At 45.7% G+C, this 21,914-nt stretch overlaps 1 protein-coding gene across 4 annotated transcripts in view; it reads right to left on the reverse strand.

The window, feature by feature from the left end:
* Window positions 1-236: 236 nt before the first annotated feature.
* Window positions 237-21,914, reverse strand: part of EPN2 (epsin 2) — an 89,376-nt gene continuing 67,698 nt past the window's right edge. For 2 of the 4 annotated variants that reach the window (XM_033963731.1, XM_033963732.1), the window contains 3 exons: window positions 16,781-16,876; window positions 7,596-7,793; window positions 237-1,692 (listed from right to left, as the gene is read on the reverse strand). In XM_033963731.1, coding sequence (XP_033819622.1) covers window positions 1,361-1,692; window positions 7,596-7,793; window positions 16,781-16,876 — 626 coding nt within the window. In that variant the 3' untranslated portion in view covers window positions 237-1,360. The remainder of the gene's footprint in view (window positions 1,693-7,595; window positions 7,794-16,780; window positions 16,877-21,914) is intronic. The other 2 variants (XM_033963734.1, XM_033963733.1) reach the window with 1 other exon arrangement.

The following is a 21,914-nucleotide window of genomic DNA, read 5'->3' on the forward strand; positions in this document are numbered from 1 at the left end:
TGTAATGACACCAACACAGTAAAGAGCAGAGTGTCAGCAGGTTAACTTCTGAAACTGTAAATTGCGCACGCTGTGCTTTGAACAAAGCCAATTTATTTTTTAAAACAATTCATACAGTAAAGGGCCTTTTAGAAATTCAGGAAACCATGAAGGAAGAAAATAGGTGAGAAATATCTGTCCAGGTAGGTTAAAACAAAGAGGGGAAGGTAAAATACACCCCACTCCCAAACGCTATGCAAAAGGAACTGTCATCGTCTTTATTACAAATTCTTCATGAAAAAGGTTTAGTGTTCATTTTCCCTTTTTAAAAATCCATTTACACAAACAAGGCGCCTAAAACCATAAATAAATGGGCATAAAATTAAAAACTGACTTTTCTATATAATATATATCTTAATAAAAACTTCAGTCTGACGTGATAAAATTCTATCAAAACCTGACAGTTAAATAAGAACCGCATTATAAAAATTATTAGCAAAAATGACTTCAGTAAATTCTGAAAACCCAAAATATGAAACTGCTAAACGAAATTGTGCAAAGGTATACAATAACTGCATACAGCAAGGATATGCTTGAATTAGTTTAAAGCTTGCCCTAGGATATTAATTAAAAGTTGTCCTGTAGCACATTTCTTTAAACCTAATAAGTAAGAAAAGTGTAAACACCAGAGCAAGTAACACACACAGGCTACAAGACAAGGGTAAGGCTGAAGACAGTGTATCAGTCATGGAAGGCTCCTCAAACAACTTCTGAACCTATAGTGTACCTCAGGAGCACAACATCCCTACACGCATTTCATTAAATAATTGTTTTCACTTTTACATATATATGGCAAGAATCTTGCATGGTGTGGCTTTTTTTTTTTTTTAAGTCTTGGACACTCAAATTTGTGTATTCCTAAAAACTAAAGGCGAGCCAACAGGTTAACTTGCATATGGTTGTGTGAAAAAACATCAACAGCCTGAAAAGGTGCTTATGACGACTGAATGAGTTGCATGAGACAAATAATATAGGCCGAGTTCATAGGAGGATCCAACAGATCTGGTGTTTCTAAAGATAAGCATGGGTGGGAGAAAAAAAGTTGAATGGCAAATTTTCTAGAAAGAAGGATAAAATGGCAATCAACAGTGCCATGGTATATAAAGGGGCATCACTGAACTTTGGTGAAGTCTTAATGCTCATGCCACAACCGACATGTCAAAGTACAGAGCCACCCTAAATTAACCACATTTCAGCTCATCATGCAGGTGGCTCTCCCAAGCTCAAGCTGTAAACTTAAAAACGTACAGCAAGTCTCTTATGTAACTTCTCCATCCAACAGCGATCGTCATCAACAATCAGCTCAGAAGCGTTTGAATCTTCAGAGGAGGAATGGGTTAGTTGTATTCATAGAATGAGAGGCAGCAGGTGAAACCGATGTACTGTGGAGGGGCTGGGACTTTGAGCCCATCATGTTCACATTCATGCCCTGACCCATTTTGGCCATGTTGCTCATGGTTGGTACTTGTGCCAGTCCCACCTCTAGAGGTGCTATGGAAGAGTGTGGTACTGGTTCGACGCTCACCGGTGGCACAGTGTTGAAGGCTGGGCTCATTCCCATCATGGGACTTGATCGCAGCTGATTTAGTGTGAGAGGCTGAGGCTGGTTCACCTGGAAGGGATTGACCGGTGGTGGTGCTGCTGGAGCAGCTCCTAGAACAAAATTAAGCAATATTTATGTTAGCCAAACGAAAGAAATCTGACCTTTCTGCTTACAACCAGCATTCTAGATCCAGACAGCATCAAATAGTTCAAGCAACCTGAACAAAATCCCCTGTATATTAGAGAAACCAAACACACATATCAGCTCACATTTGCTCTAATTTGTCATTCTACATATGCTCAACATAAATCTTCTGGGGAAAAGAAAAACAAAGCTCTAAGGAAAAAGCTAGATGGCTATGCAAGAGTTCAATATTCCATAAAGCTATGAAGCCCAAACAAGGAAAAAGAGAGATCAAGAAAGATAAAAGGCAAATTTAGAAAGCATTCATCAGCAGTCTGAAGAAAATGAAACATGGATGATAATACTCTGAAAAAATGATCTGCAGAAAAGATTACATTACATTACATTACTGATTTCTATTCCGCCTCAACCTTGCAGTTCTGGGCGGATTACAAAAGAGACAACTGGACATTTCCAGGATAATTACAGAGAGAATTCTGGTCATTTCCAGGAGAAGTTACAAGAATAATGGAGCTGTATATTTCAAGAGCTACAAGATGCTGTACAAATAGGAAATAGTGCAGATCCAGTATATATACCGTTAGGGAAGCAGTTGACATGCTTGAGGCTAAAGAGAAGGGAACTGGTGGAGGGGGGAGTTGCGTTGAGGGGGGTCTGGTTGGGGTTAAGCCATCTGTATAAATTTTTTGAATAGGTGGGTTTTGATTTCTTTGCGAAAATATTTGTAGTCGTTTGTTGTTATCAGCAGGTTGGAGATAGTTGGTCCAGTTTCGCTGCATGCATCGCCAGCAGACTGTCAAATATCTTCTTGCGCTGGATGCCTTTGAGTGGGGGGTAGGTAAAAGGGGTCTTAGTTCTTCTTTGCCTAGTGGTGGTGTTTTGGTACAGGCGGTTGTTTAGGTAATTGGGGGCTGTGCCATTTATTGCTTTGAATAATAGACAGTATAGTTTGAATTGAATTCGTGCTTGCATTGGCAATCAGTGTGAGTCCAGGTAGGCCGCGGTGACATGGTCAAATTTTCTCAGTGAGTAGATTAATCTGAGTGCAGTGTTTTGAATTGTCTGTAGTTGTTTTATCATTGTTGCAGGGCAAGGCAGATAGAGTATGTTTCAACAGTCCAATAGACCTAGTACTAGGGATTGGACTACTAGCCTATATTGCTCTTTGCTGAAGAATTTTCTGATTTTTCTTAAATTGCGCATGGTTAGAAAAGCCAGGGGTTTCAATCAGATAAAGGCCTGAATGGCCTGTCTGGAGTTTTCTGTCTTTTATACATTTTCAACAATATATTGGGGTAGTAGGGCGAACAAAGTATCCAAAACAAAATGCTGAAACAGAGCTAGCCTACTAATGAAATGAAGGTTGTAGGAATGCTATGATCAGCACCGCGATTAATTGTGCATGTTTTTGAAATTTAAGAAAGACTCTGAACAAAGCTGAAAAAATACAAAATTTCATAAGACACTCTAAATCAGGAGTGTCCAACCTTTTGGCTTCCCTGGCCCGCATTGGCTGAAAAAAATGTTTCTGGGGCCGCACAAATGCGCAAATGTTGCAGCAAGACAGGGGAGGGAGCCGGCAAAATGGTAAACACCCGGGGGCAGCAGAGGAAAACGCTGCATCGCCCTCGACCGGGGCCGCAGGTTGGCCACCCCTGCTCTAAATGGTTAATTGTTTTGGTACACTCTAAACTGAGAAAGAAGCATAACCAGAGGGAGGTTTTCATGCCAGGGAGTTTGGAGAGATCAGAGGATTCTTCTGTATGACTCCTGATTATGACCGAGGCTTTTCCTACTCTCTGGTTTGCTTAAACTGGTGGCCGAGTGAGCACGACTTAGCAGGCTAGCTGTTTGAGCTTTTTTTGGATAGTTTATACATTTTCAACCATGCAAATTATTTTATATCTGTAGAAAGCTCAACATGTTAAGACATTTTATTTATATTGACTGGAGTAGCAGTTCAACAAATAACATACAATTGGAAGAATTATGACAGATTAAATTACAACTTTTGGTGGAATTCAGTTTGCCATATATATAAGATGGAGCGTACATTTGCAACACAAAAAGGATATATCGATAAGTTTAAGAAGATTTGGGGACCATTAACAGATTTTTGTAATGATTGATATAATTTTTTCCCATAATAAGATACTTGATAAAGGAGGGGGGGTAGGTTTATTCTCTTTATCATAAAATATAAATAAATTATCATAATAGTTGTTATATTGTGTGCAACTAACAAAATAAGGGGAGGGAAAGGGATTCATAATTGATTAATAGTTGATAAAATTATTAAATTTTATATGATGTCTAAAATTGTAGTAAGAATATATAAGATATGTTGTATGTACAGTATGTTATGGAGATATCAAGTGTATACTTAAGGTAATTGTATGAATTTTTATGATACACTTGTTGTTATATGAAAAAAAATTAATTAAAAAAAAAAAAGACATTGTACAGCAGCGGTCTCAAACTCAAACCCTTTGCAGGGCCACATTTTGGATTTGTAGGCACCTGGGAGGGCCGCAGAACAAATAGTTAATGTCTTATTAAAGAAATGACAATTTTGCATGAGGTAAAACTCGTTATAGTTTATAAATCTTTCCTTTATTGCTTCTGATCATTTCAGCTTTACAGAGCTGAAAGCAGTGCAACATGCAGAAAGTGAAAAACTATCAATTGCAAGAGACAAGATTTTGGATCAACTATTTTGAGGCCCTCAGTATTATAAAGAATGATTCTTTAGGGAAAACAACTGCCTTCAGCTCTCACCTCCTCCAGGACTGGACACATGCACAAACTGCACTGCCTCCAATGGTTACCTTATATTCTGGAACGTTGCCCGCCTCACTGCTGTAACCTCACGCAAGCGCTTTCCTGCGTCTGCATGCAATTGGAATCCACTTCACAATCACGTACAGACGTAGGAAAGCGCTTGCATGAGGTTACTGCGACCGCCGGACACTAAAGCACAAGTTTTTCATAACAAATCATTCGTTATACCGAGGGCCTCAAAATAGTACCTCATGGGCCGTGAGTTTGAGACCACTGTTGTACAGCACGTGGAGAACTCGGAAGTGGCTTTGGAAATGTTACACTTAAATGCCTTCTTAATTGTAATGTGGCAAAAGCATTGCCCTAATATCGATAAAAGACCTCCCTTTAATGGTCTCTCTATGTGGGCAAACCACCTTAAAGGAGTGAAACCAGAATACTCAGCAAAGAGTGTTTTTAAAAATGCTCATTAACCCTGACCCCACTAGGGGAGGCCATTTCTGGCAGAAGCCTTCACGCTAGTGACAGTTATAGGAAGTTTTCTTTAATCACCCACTGCAATATTTGGAAAAGAATGAACTCTGGTTCTACTTAATTTCACAAGCTGAAAAGTATTTGCCTCCGAGACATGTGAAGAATTTATAACAAACAGGCAATTTGCAAGGCTGAACAGGAAGACCGTGGGTGGAACTCTCCCTGTATTCCTGGATGCGTTGGGGAAAAGGGCCTGTTCTTCTCAGACTGGGATTATATTACGTCTGCAATTTTTAAGTGCCACATGAACATGTGTTTTCCTCTAGTTCCTATATGGGTGTTAACAGTGCCCTGAAATATGTCTCACAGTGAATCCAATTTGCAGAGGCTAATGAATTTTTTTTTTATTTTTTATTTATTTATCATTTTATAATTGATTATCAAGTATAAACTTGTACAGAAAGTAAAAATTTAAGTTTAAGGATACATAACCATGTATATCATATTTAAGTCCAAAATACAAAGAAGCAAATGAATAATACATATCCATATTTTCAAAAAGAAAACTCCATTATGTTACTTAAATTTTTTACTCAAGTCCACTTTGAGGATCTAGATGTACAAGGGACAGTTTAAATTAAGAAAGGGAACAAAGAATGCTAGGATTAATCTAAGCTGAGCTCAGAGCTCCCTAATAACTTCCTACCTAGGGCTAGATCTTATCGTCCTTTTCTTTGTCCAAGCGAGACAGCGACAGGAAGGTCACCAGCTGGGAAGGATCAAAGAAGACAAATTTCTGAGAATAATAATACACTATGCATTTACATGGGTGACGTAAATAAAAAGTTGCCCCTAGGGCCAACACCCCTTGCTTTAATTATAGAAATTCTTTACGACGCCTCTGGGTTTCTCTGGCAAGATCAGGATACATTTGTATCTGCATTCCTAAGAATATTTTCAGTTTATTTTTAAAGAAAAGTCTCAGTAACCAGTTTTTGTCCGGGGCCAATGCCACTGTTAATAATAGGGTTGCTGGGACTGCCTTTTCAGTATTCGAGGATTCCAATATGGTGGACACATCCAAATTTTCCTGTTCAACCTCTTGCTGTTGTTTCCGTTGATTAATAGGAAGATAGTAAACTTGTGTAAATGGTGGTATCATATTTTTAGACAAACCCAAAATTTCCATCATGTATCTTTTCAGCATCTCCCGAGGTGTAATCATTAAGACCTTAGGAAAATTTACCAATCTTAGATTATTTCCACAGGAAAAGTTTTCCAAGGACTCTAACTTTCTTCTAAGATTGGTGTTATCCTTAATTAATGTTTCATAAATTTGTTTGGACTTAAATGACTCCTGGTTAATGCTGACAAACTCTTTTCTAAGCTCTGTTGTTTCCTTTTATACATCTTGTATATCTTTATCATGATGTTTTATTTTTTCTTCTATTTGATTTAATTGAGGTTTTAACAAATTAGGAATATTGGCAACCAGGTCCCTGATAGTTTCAAGTGTTACCTCATGGGGTCTCTGAAGATGAAAAGAGTAGGCTGCAGACTCTTCTCCCACTGGTGAAACTGCCTGTTGAGCACTCTCCTGGATCTGTCCGCTCTCCTTTGCTGTCGACTCCTCAGTTTCTTCATACAGACTCTCTTGAAAATGTAGAGTCTGGATCCCTACTCCCTCCATGATTCGCAACGGCCTCCAGGGCAGAACATACTCCCTCTTTGGAGAGTTCCTCCGCCCACGGGGAGCTGGTAACCTGAGGGCGTGGGGGCGGAACCCTTGTGTCGGGGCTTAGCGTGGTCTCAAGTCCCAGAGAGATCGCCTCCGTTCTGCCCGTTCGGGGCGTCTCTAGCGGGACCGCTTCCGACTGTAGGGAGCCCTGCATGCGATGGAACAGCTCCTCAATATTACCCAACCTGGGTCCGACAGAGCTCCGTGAGGCCCCAGCCGTGCTCCGACCCCTCCGCTTGGGCATCCTATGGTAAATTCACTGAGGAGTCCGAAAGTAAGTAAAGAGCTCACCAACGCGTGACGCTCAGCTTAGACATTCAGCAGCCATCTTGATCCTCCGGCTAATGAATTTTTAAGCATTTACTGCTTTGTTTAGTCAAGCCAGCAGAGTTCTTCCTGTTTGCAGTAGGCAGAGATAACTGCTTATCCAATCTTTGCTCTTTATCTTCAGTCATCAAAAGCCACAAAAAGCCAGGCAGTTTTTCAGGATATCCAGTGAACATACAATGAAGGCAGTGCAAGTGCCCCACAGTAACTCACAGGTGGTAAATAAATAAGTCCCATGCATATTCAATATGGATAGCCTGAACACCTGACTGGCTTGTAGCACTCAAGAACCAGCATTGCCCAACCCTGTGTTTAGATGCAGTTCTGAGCAGTGATAGGTACCTATTACACCCCCCATCCCTCCGGATGATGAGACATTACATACATCCTATAATTGTGCTAGAAGACAAGGGTGCACAAATTTAGAAGAGCTCAGTTCATATGTCCCATAAATTTAAAAAAAATAAAAAGATTCTTGCACCTAGAAAAGGAAGGAAAAATCAAACTGAGAAACCAGAAGGAACTAGAAAGTGGGAGAGTGCACCATACCTGGAATTAAAAATGGATTCAAGGAAGGGGTGGGCTGAGATGGTTTCGTTACCAAAGAATCCAGATTAACTAGTGCCGCATTGGGGCCAAGAAAAGACTCGGGGGTTTTTCGAGCTGAAGTCTGCTTGCTTGAGGCCATGTTCACAGGCTGAGAATTGAAGAGGTCAGGGCTTGTCATGCCACTGTGAGTTGATTCAGCTAAGAGCAAATTTAAAAAAAGAGAAAATATTGAACTCTACAGACCGGTCTCTTAAGGTGCCCCAGGCAAGCTGGACTATGAAAATGTTTTACTGCTCAATAGTTCAGGTTTTCAGCTTTCTTAAAACAAAAAAATGTCTCATCTTACAACCTGTCAGGCTCAAATCTTTTCTTTCCTCAAATATATTTTTTTAGAAACCCGCATGTTTGTTTCAATCATCTTACCGATATTTCTGTTTTGCTTTTAAGTTAACACATCCCAGCTTCCTCCCTTGCTAGTGAGATCACTAGTCTGATCTTTACCACTGCAGGAAATTAGCCACCTGGTGCTTCGATTTCTAAAGACACCACAGTCTGTAACTACAGGACGTACAAATAGAAAATTATACTGCAACAGCTTGATCACTGCAGGGCAGACAATGCCTATGATTTAAAGCAGGGGTCTACAACCACCGGGCCACAGACCAGTACCAGGCCACGGGCTGTGTTGAACTGGGCCACACAGAAATTTTTATTTACATTACAGGCAGTCCCTCTTCCCAGCCGCACTTCTCTTCACAAAGCCACGAACAGCAGCTCCTACATGCTGCCTACAGCTGACCTGGAAGCCTTACCTCTAGGCTTCCGGGTCAGCCTCAGGCTATGTGTAAGAACTTTCTGAAGAGATGCGTAGCTGGGAGGAGGGAGCCAGCCAGAACAGGTAAACACCCACAGGAAGGAGGTATGAACTTGGGACACAGAAGAGAGGGAGGGAAGGAGAAGGAGGGGCACTTTGGGACAAACTTTGGACAAAGGATGAATGGAAAGAAAGAAGGAAGGAAGGGGGCATTAACATGGGACACAGAATGGAAGGAGAGAGGGGAGCATTAACTTCGGATATAGAATAGAAGAATGGAGGGAGTGAAGGAAAGAGATGATGCACATGGGGAAATAAAGAGAATTGTTGGGCATAGGGAGGGAGAGAGAATTATTGACTATGGTACTGAGAGAGCAGCGAGGTACAGATGCATGGGGATGAGAGGGAGAAATGTTGGATGTGGTGATGGTGGTGAAGGATGCAAAGGGATGCAAGAGGGGCGTCGTGGAAGTGGTGATAAGACTACTAGGATCAGACTTTAAGAGGGGAAAAAAAGTTTCTCAGAGGGAAGGCTTCCGGACTAGCTGTGGGCAGCATGGTGGGAGAGAGGGAGGAATGTTGGACATGGTAGTGGAGGCAATGAAGGGAGAGATGTGGTATGGTGTTGGAGAGAGGTGATACAAGGAGAAATGTTGGGTATAGGGCTGGTGGGCAGGGGTGAAAGATGCTGCATATGGTGGAGGTGATAAGAGAGGGAGGGGAGAAATGTTGGATATGGCAGTACAGGTGGTGGGCGAGATGAACCCTGGGAGGGGAAAAAGAACGTGCTTTGTGTAGTTGAATTTTGTGGTTATCATAATGTATTAGTAAGATTATATTTTGTGTGTACAGTATGGTGAAGAACGAAAGTGTAAACCTCCTATATAAATCATTTGCATGCAAACCCAACAGATCAATCTCAGTGAGTGATTGACATATGTGCAGAGCCCTAACAGCAGGGACAGGAGAAGCAGCCTTCTGTCACTGCTGTTAGAGCTTCTTTTTCTTGTTTGTTTAATGGCACTCCCTCCTGCCATGCAGAACAACCACGTGCCGTGCCCCCCCCCTTGCACCAGGCACCACCGAGCCACCTTCCCTCCCCCAAATAAAAAAAAAATGGCAAGAGGGATGACCACTTCCTTCTGCCACCGGACGCCCCACCCCCATCCCTTTTTGAAAAGTTGGAAGCAGGAAGCCCGCACTGGGGAGGGGAAGGCCGGCCATTATGGACTGGTGGGCCTGAAGCTGAACCTCAGGGCAGGCTTCCTCCTTCCAACTTTTCAAAAAAATACTGACATTTTTTGGGGTTCAATGGGGGGGAACAGGACACGGTGGCTCAGGGGCCTGGCATAGGGGAGGGGCATGGCACAAGGGTGTTCTGAGTAGCAGGAAGGAGTGGGCATCCTTTCTGCCTATTTTTGGGAAAGGGGGGGATTAAGAGGAGTCGGTAGCACTGGGGGAGGTGGGAACATGGCACAAGGGTATTCGGCCAGGCAGGAGGAAGCAGGCATCCCTTCTATTTTCTCTGCTGTTGGAGGGGGGAGGGGTTTCATGGTGTTCGTTCATGGCACCATAAAAAAAAAAAATGGAAAAAAACCCAAAACAAAACAAACCAGGCAGACCTGTCTACTGACAGGTCTGCAGCAGTCGGCTATTTTGGGTCGGTAGGAGCAATTGCAATTTTGTTTGGGATTTTAGGGCATTGATCGGTGGGATAGTTTGCATGGGATTTTAATATTAATGGAGTAATTTGCACGGCTGGATCAGAAAATGAGCGAGCGCTCTGAGAAACACATGGCCAGCAATTTTGTGCATTGGGTTGGGAAATCCGATCAATCGCAAAACCGGTCAAACTGGGGTAGGCAATTCCGGTCCTCGAGAGCTAGAGCCAGGTCAGGTTTTCAGGATATCCACAATAAATATGCATGAAATAGATTTGCATCTTAGACGATGCTTTGAATGCTATACATATGTGTGTGTGGGGGGGAGGGGGGGAACATCCCCAGTAAGTGAGGCACACTAATCTCTGCTCCCTGATTTTCAGAGGGTAGATCATTCGGATTCATCTAAAAATACACATTTGAGGTTTTCCCTTTACAATTTTAACCATGTTTCTAATTTCCTCAAATGTTATTAGTCTTGCAAAAAAATCACAAGCTCTACAGAGCACGTACTGTCTGTTATGTGTATCTATTCAGCACTACTTGGGTCTGGCAATGCCACAGAAGAAAGAACTAGGAAATAAAATGCTCATGACACTTATTAGCCCCAGCAGGGGCTGGTCTAGCTAAGTCGAAAGCTGTCTTACTAAGCTGAAAGCAGTTATGGGCAAAGAAAGCACAGTTACTTACCGTAACAGGTGTTATCCAGGGACAGCAGGCATATATTCTCACATGTGGGTGACGTCATCTACGGAGCCCCGGCGCGGACAGCTTTTCAAGCAAACTTGCTAGAAGTTTCAAGTTTGCACACTGCACCACGCATGTGCGTGCCTTCTGCCCACTAGAGGGCGCATCCCACCTCGTGGTCCTCAGTTCCATAACTAGCTTAGAAGCCATCCCCGGGGAGGTGGGCGGGTTGTGAGAATATATGCCTGCTGTCCCTGGATAACACCTGTTACGGTAAGTAACTGTGCTTTATCCCAGGACAAGCAGGCATGATATTCTCACATGTGGGTGACCTCCAAGCCAAACCAAAAAGGGCAGGTGGGAGGATGGCAATTTTAAGAAAACAGATTTTGTAAAACTGACTGGCCAAACCGGCCGTCACTCCTGGACAGAGTGTCCAGACAGTAGTGAGAGGTGAATGTATGAACCGAAGACCAAGTGGCAGCCTTACATATGTCTTCCATCGGGGTGGAACGGAGGAAGGCTATCGAAGCTGCCATTGCTCGGACCTTGTGCCCCGTGACTCGACCCGGGGGAGGAAGGCCAGCCTGAGTATAGCAAAGGGAGATGCACGCCGCCAACCAGTTAGACAGAGTGCGCTTGGAAACTGGGTGCCCTAATCGATTGGGATCGAAGGACAAGAATAATTGCGGGACCTTCCGATGGGACTTGGTGCGTTGAAGGTAAAATGCCAACGCCCTCTTACAGTCAAGCGTGTGAAGCGCCGTCTCGCCAGGATGGGAGTGGGGCTTAGGGAAGAACACAGGAAGGACAATGGACTGATTGAGGTGGAAATCAGAAACAACCTTCGGGACAAACTTAGGATGGGTGCGGAGGACCACCTTGTCATGATGGAATACGGTGAAGGGTGGGTCCGCAACCAAGGCTTGTAGTTCCCCAATCCGCCTAGCGGAGGTGAGGGCAATCAGAAACACCACCTTCCAAGTCAGAAATTTCAAGAGGGACTTGTTGAGTGGCTCAAAGGGTGGTTTCATCAGTTGAGCTAAAACCACATTCAAATTCCATACGACTGGGGGAGGTTTGAGCGGGGGACAAACCCTGAGTAATCCTTTCATGAAGCGTGTCACCAAGGGATGGAGAGACAGAGGGCGTCCATCCAGGTGTTGGTGGAAGGCGGAAATCGCACTAAGATGGACACGCACCGAAGTGGTTTTCAGGCCAGAGCGCGACAAATGGAATAAGTAGTCCAGAACCGAGGGTACCGGGGCCGATACCGGGTCCAGGAGGAAAGAAGAGCACCAGGTGGAAAACCTGGTCCATTTCTGCGAATAGCAAAGCCTCGTCGAGATCTTGCGGGAGGCTTCCAGCACTTCCCTCACTGATTGAGACAGGTCCGGAGGGGTCAGGGAACAAGAAACCAAGCTGTCAGGTGCAATGACTGCAGATTGGGATGTAACATGGATCCTTGATTCTGAGATAGCAGAGAAGGACCGACAGGCAGAAGAAGGGGTTCCCTGGCGCTGAGTTGGAGCAGTAGGGAGAACCAGTTCTGACGCGGCCACCGAGGAGCTATGAGAATCATCGTGGCCGTGGACGATCTGAGGTGTACCAACGTTCGCATGATCAGAGGGAAAGGAGGGAATGCATAGAGGAACTTCCCGTCCCAATCGAGAAGGAAGGCATCCGCCTCCAGACGATCCCGCGAGTACATCCGAGAACAATATAGTGGTAGTTTGTGTGCCTCCGGAGAGGCGAACAGATCTACCTGTGGCGTTCCCCAGCGAGCGAAGACCTCGTGCAGAACTGCTGAGTGTAGAGTCCACTCGTGGGGTTGCAGGAGTCGACTGAGTTTGTCCGCCAGACAATTCAGTTCCCCCTGGATGTAGACCGCCCGGAGGAAGATGTTCCGGGAGGCCGCCCACTCCCAGAGGCGAAGGGCCTCGGAGCAGAGGGGCCACGACCCCGTTCCCCCCTGTTTGTTCACATAGTACATTGCTACTTGGTTGTCCGTGCGGACGAGGACCACCTGGTCCTGTACTACGTGAACGAAGGCTCGAAGTGCTAGGAAGATGGCCCGAAGCTCTAGCACGTTGATGTGACAGCGACGGTCCTCCGCCGACCACAGGCCCTGTGTGCGAAGACCGTCGAGGTGGGCTCCCCACGCGTAGTCCGAGGAGTCCGTGGTCAGAACCTTGCGAAATGGGGGAGTGCGAAACATTAGTCCCGTGGACAGATTTGAAGAGTCTGTCCACCAACTTAGCGATTTCCGCAAAAGCGGAGTCACCGAAATGAGGCGCGACTCCGGATCGCACTCCTGGCGCCATTGTGATGCGAGTGTATACTGAGGGATCCTCAGATGCAGCCTCGCAAATGGCGTGACGTGTACCGTCGAGGCCATATGGCCGAGCAGCATCATCATGCGCTTGGCCGACACCCTTGGTAGTTGAGAGACCTGGCGGCTCATCCGTACCAAGACTTCCAACCGTTGGGTCGGAAGGTAGGAGCGCAGGCGCACCGTGTCCAGCACCGCACCTATGAATTGAAGAGACTGAGCCGGCCTCAACTGAGACTTTGGAAAGTTTATCTCGAATCCGAGGGTTTGCAGGAAGGCAATAGACTGTCGGGTCGCTGAGATAACCTCCTCCCTGGTCGGGGCTTTGATGAGCCAGTCGTCCAGGTAAGGGAACACGTGGAGCCCGCGAGACCTCAGGGCTGCCGCCACTACTACCATGCACTTCGTGAATACTCGTGGGGACGCGGCCAGGCCGAAGGGCAGGACTCTGTACTGGAGGTGTAGGTCTCCCACCTGGAATCGTAAGAATTTTCGGCAGGTGGGGTGCACCGGGACATGGGTATATGCTTCCTTCAGGTCGAGGGAGCACATCCAGTCCCCTTCCTCCAAGAGAGGATACAAGACCGGGAGAGATAGCATTCGAAATTTCTCCCTGGCCAGGCATTTGTTGAGCTTCCTGAGGTCGAGTATGGGGCGCATGTCCCCGGTCTTTTTTGGGACCAAAAAGTAACGGGAGTAAAATCCCGTCCCCCACTGGTCCTTGGGGACCGGCTCGACCGCCCGAAGCTTCAGGAGAGCTTTGGCTTCGGTCAGAAGGGTCGGTAGTTGCGACCGGTTGCACCAGGCTAAACTTGGGGGACTGTCCGGTGGTGAGGACACAAAATTGAGCGAGTAGCCTTCGGAGACGATCCGGAGCACCCAAGCGTCTGAGGTAATCGCGGTCCATGCCTTCCGGAAGGACCGAAGACGCCCCCCGATAGGAAGGGGTTCTGGTGAAGGTGCGGAGGGGAACCCGCCCCGTCCGCTCAGCCCGTCAAAAGGAAGGCGCGGGCTTAGGAGGGCCCTGCGCCGGGGCTTGGGTTTGTCCCCCTCTGCCTCGTTGAGACGAACGTCTCGGAGGCGGTCTTGAGAAGGACGGGGTCGACTTCTGGGGGTACCGGCGCGGCGGAGGCCGGAAAGGTTTCTGTGGCGGGGGCCTAGGTTTGGGGCGGACCAGGGATGCTAAAGAGCGTTCCTGTTCCGACAACCGTTTGGTCGCCGCCTCCAAAGACTCGTCAAATAACTCGGACCCCACACAGGGCAGGTCTGCAAGACGTTCCTGCAGGTTTGGGTCCATGTCGAGGGTGCGAAGCCAGGCCAAGCGGCGCATGGCCACTGCGAGGGCCGACACCCTCGAAACCAGCTCAAAGGTGTCGTACACTGAATGGAAAAGGTACAACCGCAATTGAGACAGGTTGGACATAAACTTATCGAATCCTGCTCTTTTGGAGTCCGGTAACGAGTTCCGATATTGAGGAAGGTCCTTCACCATCCCACGCAAGTAGGAGGAAAAGGTGAAGGAGTAATTTAGAACTCTGGTGGCCATCAGAGTGTTTGAATAGAGGCGACGGCCAAACTTGTCCAGGGTCCGCCCCTCCCTGCCGGGTGGAACCGCCGCAGAAACCCGTGAGGGCTGTGATTTTTTAAGGGCAGATTCCACCAGGAGGGACTGGTGGGAGAGCTGCGCCTTATCAAACCCTTTCGGGGGAATCGTCCTATACTTTGATTCCATTTTTGACGGGACAGACGTGCCTGTAAGAGGGCTCGACAAGTTCTTCAGCCAGGTCTGCAGGAGGACACTGTTGAGAGGGAGTCTAGGTACCTCTCTAGGGGGAGTGGGAAGGTCCTGTTCCTCTAGAAATTCTTTGGAATATTTGGAACCTACCATCAGGTCAATCCCCAGGGCTTGGGCCATGTCCTGGACAAAAGATGAGAAGGAGGACGGCCTAGCCTGGGGGGACGGGGTTCTCGACCGTCCCACCGAGGAGCGGGGGGAGGCCTCATGGGAATACTGAGGATTCCTAACCGATCCTGAATCCCAGGATCCTCTCTCCACGGCCCTCGAGGGGGAGGGTGAAATCATCCTCCTAGGGGAGTCCCTGGGGGAGGATCCCGGGGTCCGTGGGGTCCTCTCCCGTTTCCTCGGCGAGGCGGCGCGGGAAGACTTTCCCCGAGGTGAGCGGAGGAGCCTCGGATTATCGAGGCGCAACTCCGACACCTGCAGCGCCTCGCCCCCCGAACGACGAGGAACGATCGCGCCGAGGCGAGCCCCGGGGTCGCTTAGGCTTCCTCGATCGGCGCCTCGTCCGAGGTCGCCTCGAGGGCGAGGCGTCCGGGGAAGATCCCGAAGCCGAGGAGGAAAGTCGGCGCACTCTGCGGAACTTTTCTTTTGGGCGGACACTGCGCTCAGGAGGCTCCCCCGAGGTCGAGGTCCGGGGCGGGGCCGAGACCGAGGTGGACGGGGCCGCAATACCCGAGACCGAGGTCGCCGAGGCCGGGGCTCCCGAGGTCGAGGGAGCCGAGACCGGGGCCTCCGAGGCCGAGGGCGCCCCGGCCGAGGTCGACGTCGCCGGGCCCGCAGCACGCTGCAGCACTTCCAGGGCTCCCGACAGCTCCGATGAGATCAAGGCTCGAAGGAGATCCTGGAAGGCCGGAATCCCCACGAAAGTGGGGAGTTCCGAGTCCGGGGCACACTCCCTGGAGGGCGACCTCGGTCTCGAGTATTCCCTCGGGGTGTGCGGAGTCGAGGTCCGATGCGGGGCCGGGGTCGACCCACCCGCTTTGGCCTGACTCGAGGATGGCTTCTTTGCTGAAGGGGATGGAACAGAGGACTTACCCGAAGCTGGCTTCGATGACGACGGCTTCGAAGATGAGGGCCGAGGCGACGCCGAGGCCCCCGAGGACGCCGAGGCCGAGGTCAAGGCCGGGGCCGAAGCCGGGGCCGACGTCGAGGCCTTGGGCGGCGCGTCGACGGCGAACAATTCCGCCATTCTGGCCTTACGGCGACGGAGGGCCCTGTTCTGGAAGGTAGCACAGCGATCACACGAGGCTGTTGGATGTTCGGGCCCAAGACAGACAATGCACCACCGGTGAGGATCGGTGATGGAGAGTAGTCTCTCACACCGGCTGCATTTCTTGAATCCCGTAACAGGACGGGACATCGACGAGAAAAAGAAGAAGGCCGGGAACGACCGACGTTCCCCGGCTCAGGCTTCCGGGAGCCCCCGGAGCCCAACGAAAAACAATTATTATTTTTTTTTTTTTTTTTTTTTGTAAGACGATAAATAAAGCAGCACCGCGATTAATCCGATCAATAAACAAACTAAACGCGGCAGCTAGAAGGCAAAAACACTGGAGCTCAGATCCACAGGGCTTTCTTGCTCCGCGGAAAAATTTGAACTGAGGACCACGAGGTGGGATGCGCCCTCTAGTGGGCAGAAGGCACGCACATGCGTGGTGCAGTGTGCAAACTTGAAACTTCTAGCAAGTTTGCTTGAAAAGCTGTCCGCGCCGGGGCTCCGTAGATGACGTCACCCACATGTGAGAATATCATGCCTGCTTGTCCTGGGATAAAAACAATCTTCACCTCTTCAAGCAGATTAACTGAAGACAAGACAACTATCTCATCATATTTCTGATCACTGTAGTATATACACCTTTGTAAAAAGGTGCGTGGGGGAGGGGTTTTTACCTGGAATTTTGGAAGAGGTCCGTAGGCTGTCAAATTCTGAAAAATCATCCTTAGCTGTACCGTTCAAACTACTGAATGGGTCAAAGGATGCGTTTCCTGCAGGACAGGATAAAAGTTTTAAAAAAAATTCCATTTATAACACATTTGAGTTTTATGATCAGAAGTTACTCATTTATACTGTGCCACAGTAGCTACTAAAATCAGCAACTAAAAATGAAAGAGGCATCAAAATACACTTCAAAGTATTCCTCAGTCTGCAATTTATGATGCACACTGAAGGAAAAATTGAAGCCCTCTATTTTCACACACTTAGGACCCTGCACTCTTACTATACAGAAATAGCTAGTGGAGAGACATCAGAAGGACCCACGAGAATTCAGCAGGCATTGGTTTGGACGCCAAGACTATTCTCACATTGGAAAGAGGCCCTCATTCTACCTACAAGAGGCAGTCCTCCACACCACAGAACAAAGCCATACGGCCTAAGGGGCATGACCAAAGGGGCAGGCTCTTCCCCTTTGGAGCTACTGAGGAGCGTGGAGAGTGGCACTCTGCTCCGCTTATATGGGGGAAGCACAAAAGTGATAAGAAATCAAGACATCCAAGGGTACTGAAGAAACTTTGGGAAATTTTGGCAGCTCTGCTGACCTTTTTTTTTTTTAAATCAAGAAGAGTCTGGCATGGTCCCGGAGGACTGGTGAGTGATAAATGTGGTTCCTCTTTACAAAAGTGGAAGGACACTAGACTAGAGTCTGGCTAGTCTGAGCTCAGTGGTGAGCAAATTATGAAAATGCTGCTAAAAACAGTACCGTCCTATTTCTGAAATCCAAGGCAGCATGGTCTTTCTAGAAATAAATCTTGTCAGATGAATCTGATCAGATGCTTTGATTGGATGGCCATAGTCAAATAGATTTCAGATAGCCTTCAACAGAGGGTTCTACAGATGACTTTTAAACTGAGCTCCCCTGACATGGGTCCTAAAGTGACTGACTGGGCTACAAACTAGTTGAGCGGGAAATGACAAAGGGCAATATTAAAAGGAGTTCACGCCAAGGAGCTTCAGTACTTCAGCCAGTTCTTTCCAACAATTTTGTAAGTGATATTGCAAAAGAGAGCTATCGAAAAAAGGTTTTAAGATCTACAATAGAAGAGAGACCCTGGAAAGTCTGGATAACATGAAGGATCTCATAAGCCCGCGGTGATTGTCAGGATATTCACAATGAATATTCATGAGATCAATTTGCATTACTGCCCCCTTGATATGCAATCTTCTCATGCATATTTATTGTGGATATCCTGAAAACCTGACTGGCCAGAACTGAGTTGAAAAACAATGGTTAAGAGTACAGTATCTAACATTTAATGCCAAAAAAATGTAAATCGTGCATTTGGGCTGCAGAAACCTAAGGGAGTAGTACAGTCTTGGGAGAAAGGGATAATGTTCTGTACACAGAAAAAGTAGGGTTTAGTGGGCAGTCAAACAGGTAGCTACGGCGATGATAAAAAGCAGAATGGATGCACTTAGATACATATAGAAAAGCAGAGCTAGCAGGAAAAAGGAGGTGACAGTGCCTCTATATAAGTCTCTAGTGAAACCTTATTTGAGTACTGTGTGCAGTTCTCGCTGCAGCACCAAAATTCATCCCTTCCTTTAAGTACACCAGCAAAAACACATATCTACTTTCTCAAACCTGCTATTTAGATTAGTGTAGCTTGCTCCTCACATGTCTCCCACTAAACCATCTCTCTCCTTTCATTTTTCAAAATTCTGCTGCACAACTTAACTTCCGCCAGTGTTACTACATTGACATAACTCTTCTATAAGTCACTTCATTGACTCCCTATTCCTATCTGTATATCCTCTTACTTCATGCATTCACCCTGTAGGTTCTCAATCTCTCCCAGAACTCTGTTCATCAGCTAAGTCACTCTTACCCTGTAACCCTTCTCCTCCAATGCCAAATCGATTTCATGTCGGTACATCATGCTTTGTGTCTGGTCCTATTCAAATCCAGGCTAAAGTCCACTTTTTTTGAGGCTGCTTTTAACTCTTACCTCCCTTTTCTTTTTTTCTACCACTTATGCACCTGTTCAATACCCATGTTTTAATCAATCCCTGTTTGTCTGTTGAGGGGGAATCTCTCATGTGATTGTTTACAGTGTTGGGCATATTTAGAAAGTGCAATTCTGGAGACTGCAAAACCAAAAATATATAAAATGCATAGCATCAATCTGCAGCTACTAAACTGTCTTTGGTCATGCTGTACTGATTCAGCCCAAAAAGCCCAGCCACAGTGGTTAATCCAGGTCACAAGTACCTGATAGGATAAAAGACAGAATCCACACTGCTCATCCTAGGAATAACACAGTGGATTTCCTCAAATACTTCTTAATAGTTTATAAACTTTACCTCCAAGATCTTGTTCAAACTTTTGAATACCCAGATACCCTAACTGCTTTTACCACATCTTCCAGCAATGAATTCCAGGAACTTTATTAGGCATTAAGTGAAAAAAAAATGTTCTCATTTGTTTTAAACATATTATTTAGAAACTTCAATGCATGTCTCCCTAGTCTGAACTTTTTAGAAGAGCGAACTACCAATCTGCATTGTCCATCCCAATCATTTTATAGACCTCTCAACCATCTCTTCTCCAGTATGAAAAGCTCCAACCTCTTTAGCTTTTACTCATAGAGAAAAATCAGTCCATTCCCTTTATCTGTGCTGGCCAAAACTACAAAGAATACTTGAGGTGGTGTTGTACTATGGAACAGAGACATTCTAATTTGAATTCCTTTATTACTATTCCCTAGCTTTTCATTTGCTTTCTTGACCACTGTTACACACCAAGCAGAGGATTTCAATGTTATCAATAATCGCACCTAAATCATCTTCCTGGGTCCGACTCCTAATACAGAACCTGACAACATGTAGCTATAGATTAGATTGTTCTTCCTTACATTCATCACTTTCCTTTGTCCACACTGCTTTTCATTTGCCTTCTGAATGCCTAATCTCCCAGTCTTGCAAGGTCCCTTTGCAATTTCTCAACTTTGAATAACAGCCTCATCTGCAAATATTTTGCTTGTTCCCGGACAAGCAGAGGTCTCAGTAAAGATCTCCAGGGTACACCACTATTTGCCCTCTTCCGCTGAGAAATTCAACCATTGAGCACTACTCTTCAGATTATTTAATCAGTTGCCAGTCCACAATAGAGCTCTGACATATCGCAGCAGTATGGAGATTCAAGACTTCCTTGACTATATCCATGTTGGATTTGTCCCATTAAACCATGACTGTCTATATGTTCAATAATTTTGTTCTTTATAATAGTTTCCAACATACTGTCTGGCTCTGAAAATAGGCTCATGGGGCTGTAGTTTCCCAGATCAGAAATAAGTGGGGGAAAAAATCTAAAAGATGGTGCTACATTGGTCACCCCTAAATCTTCAGCTATCATGGACTATTTTAATAATAGTTTACAAATTAATAATTGATCTGCAATTTTATTTTTCAGTTCTTTCAGCCCCCAGGTGTACGAGACAATCCAGTTCAGTTAATACGCTACTCTATAGTTTGTCAAATGACCCTATTACACCATTTAGTTGCTCAGCTTCTTGGAACCATCACGGGAATCTCCCTTGTATCTTCCACTCTGATCTTGTCCTCCCTTAAGCCTCTTTATTCCCCGATCACCCAATGCAGTGATTCTCAACCCAGCCTGTCACATTTTCAGAATATCCATAATGAATATGCACGAGTCAGATTTGCAAACTGAGGCAGTGCATGTATATTTCTCTCATATTCATTGCGAGTACCCTGAATACCTGATTGGCTGGATGTGCCCTGAGGATTGAGTTGAGAAGCATTGATCTAATGAAAAGACTGACACCCCCACAAGCATCTTACTTCATATGTGTCTGAGAAGTTATGGTTTTTTGTTTCTTCAGCAAGTTTCTTTTCGATGCAAATAGAATTTCTCAATGCTTTATATTTAACTTGCCAGAGTTTCAAGTTTCAAGTTTATTGGGTGGCTTGATTAACCGCCTTAGACAAGGTTTCTAAGAGCTTATGCTATTTCCTGTTTTCTTCATTCGGATCCCATTTGTTTTTTTGAAGTCTTTCTTCCATCTTTTATAATGAAATACATTTGATCTGAGCTTCCAAAATAGTATTTTTTTAAAATAATGCCCATGCCCGATTTACACAGAAACAGAAAAATGAAGACAGATAAAGACCAATTTGGCCTATCTAGTCTGCCTATTCATGCCATCAACTATCCCCTTCCTCTCCTTTAGTGATCCAATGTATTTGTTCTAAACTTTCTTGAATTTAGATACACTTTTTGTCTCTACCATCTCCACCGGGAGGCCATTCCATGCATTCATTACCCTTTTCATGAAAACGTATTTTCTGAGATTACTTCATAGTCTATCCCCTTTCATCTTCATCCTATGCCTTCTCATTCCAGAGCTTCCTTTCAACTTAAAGACTCACCTCAAACACATTTATGCCACATAGTTTTTTAAACGTCTATCATATCTCTGCTCACCCACCTTCCTCCAAAGCATACACAGAGATCTTTAAGTCTGTCCTCTATGCTTCATGATGAAGACCTCCAACCATTTCAGTAGCCTTTCTCTGGACCGACTCATCCTATTTATATCTTTTTGAAGGTACGATCTCCAGAATTATATAAGATTCTAGTGAGACAACATTTTTCCTTTTCCTGCAAGCCATTCCTCTCTATGCAGAAAGCATCCTTCTAGATTTGCAGTTGCCTTTACTACCTGTTTGGCTACCTGTAGATCATCACATATGATCACACCCAAGTCCCACTCCTCTTTTGTACACAAAAGTTCTTTATATCCTAAATTATACTATTCCCTCAGGGTTTTGCAGCCCAAACGTATAACCCTGCATTTCTTAGTATTAACTCTTGGCTGCCAAATTCCAGACCATTCTTCAGACTTCGCTAGGCCCTTCCTCGTGTTAGCCATACCATCAGGGGTGTCTATCCTTTAGTATTGGCCAGATCTCAATTACAGCAGTGGCATCTGCTCTTCGGGGATGGCCATTGCAGCAGTGTTCCATCTTCCAGTCTAGGTCAGTCAAAGTAGAGGCACATCCTCC

Source organism: Geotrypetes seraphini, chromosome 11, assembly GCF_902459505.1.
Source record: "Geotrypetes seraphini chromosome 11, aGeoSer1.1, whole genome shotgun sequence".
Taxonomy (NCBI): domain Eukaryota; kingdom Metazoa; phylum Chordata; class Amphibia; order Gymnophiona; family Dermophiidae; genus Geotrypetes; species Geotrypetes seraphini.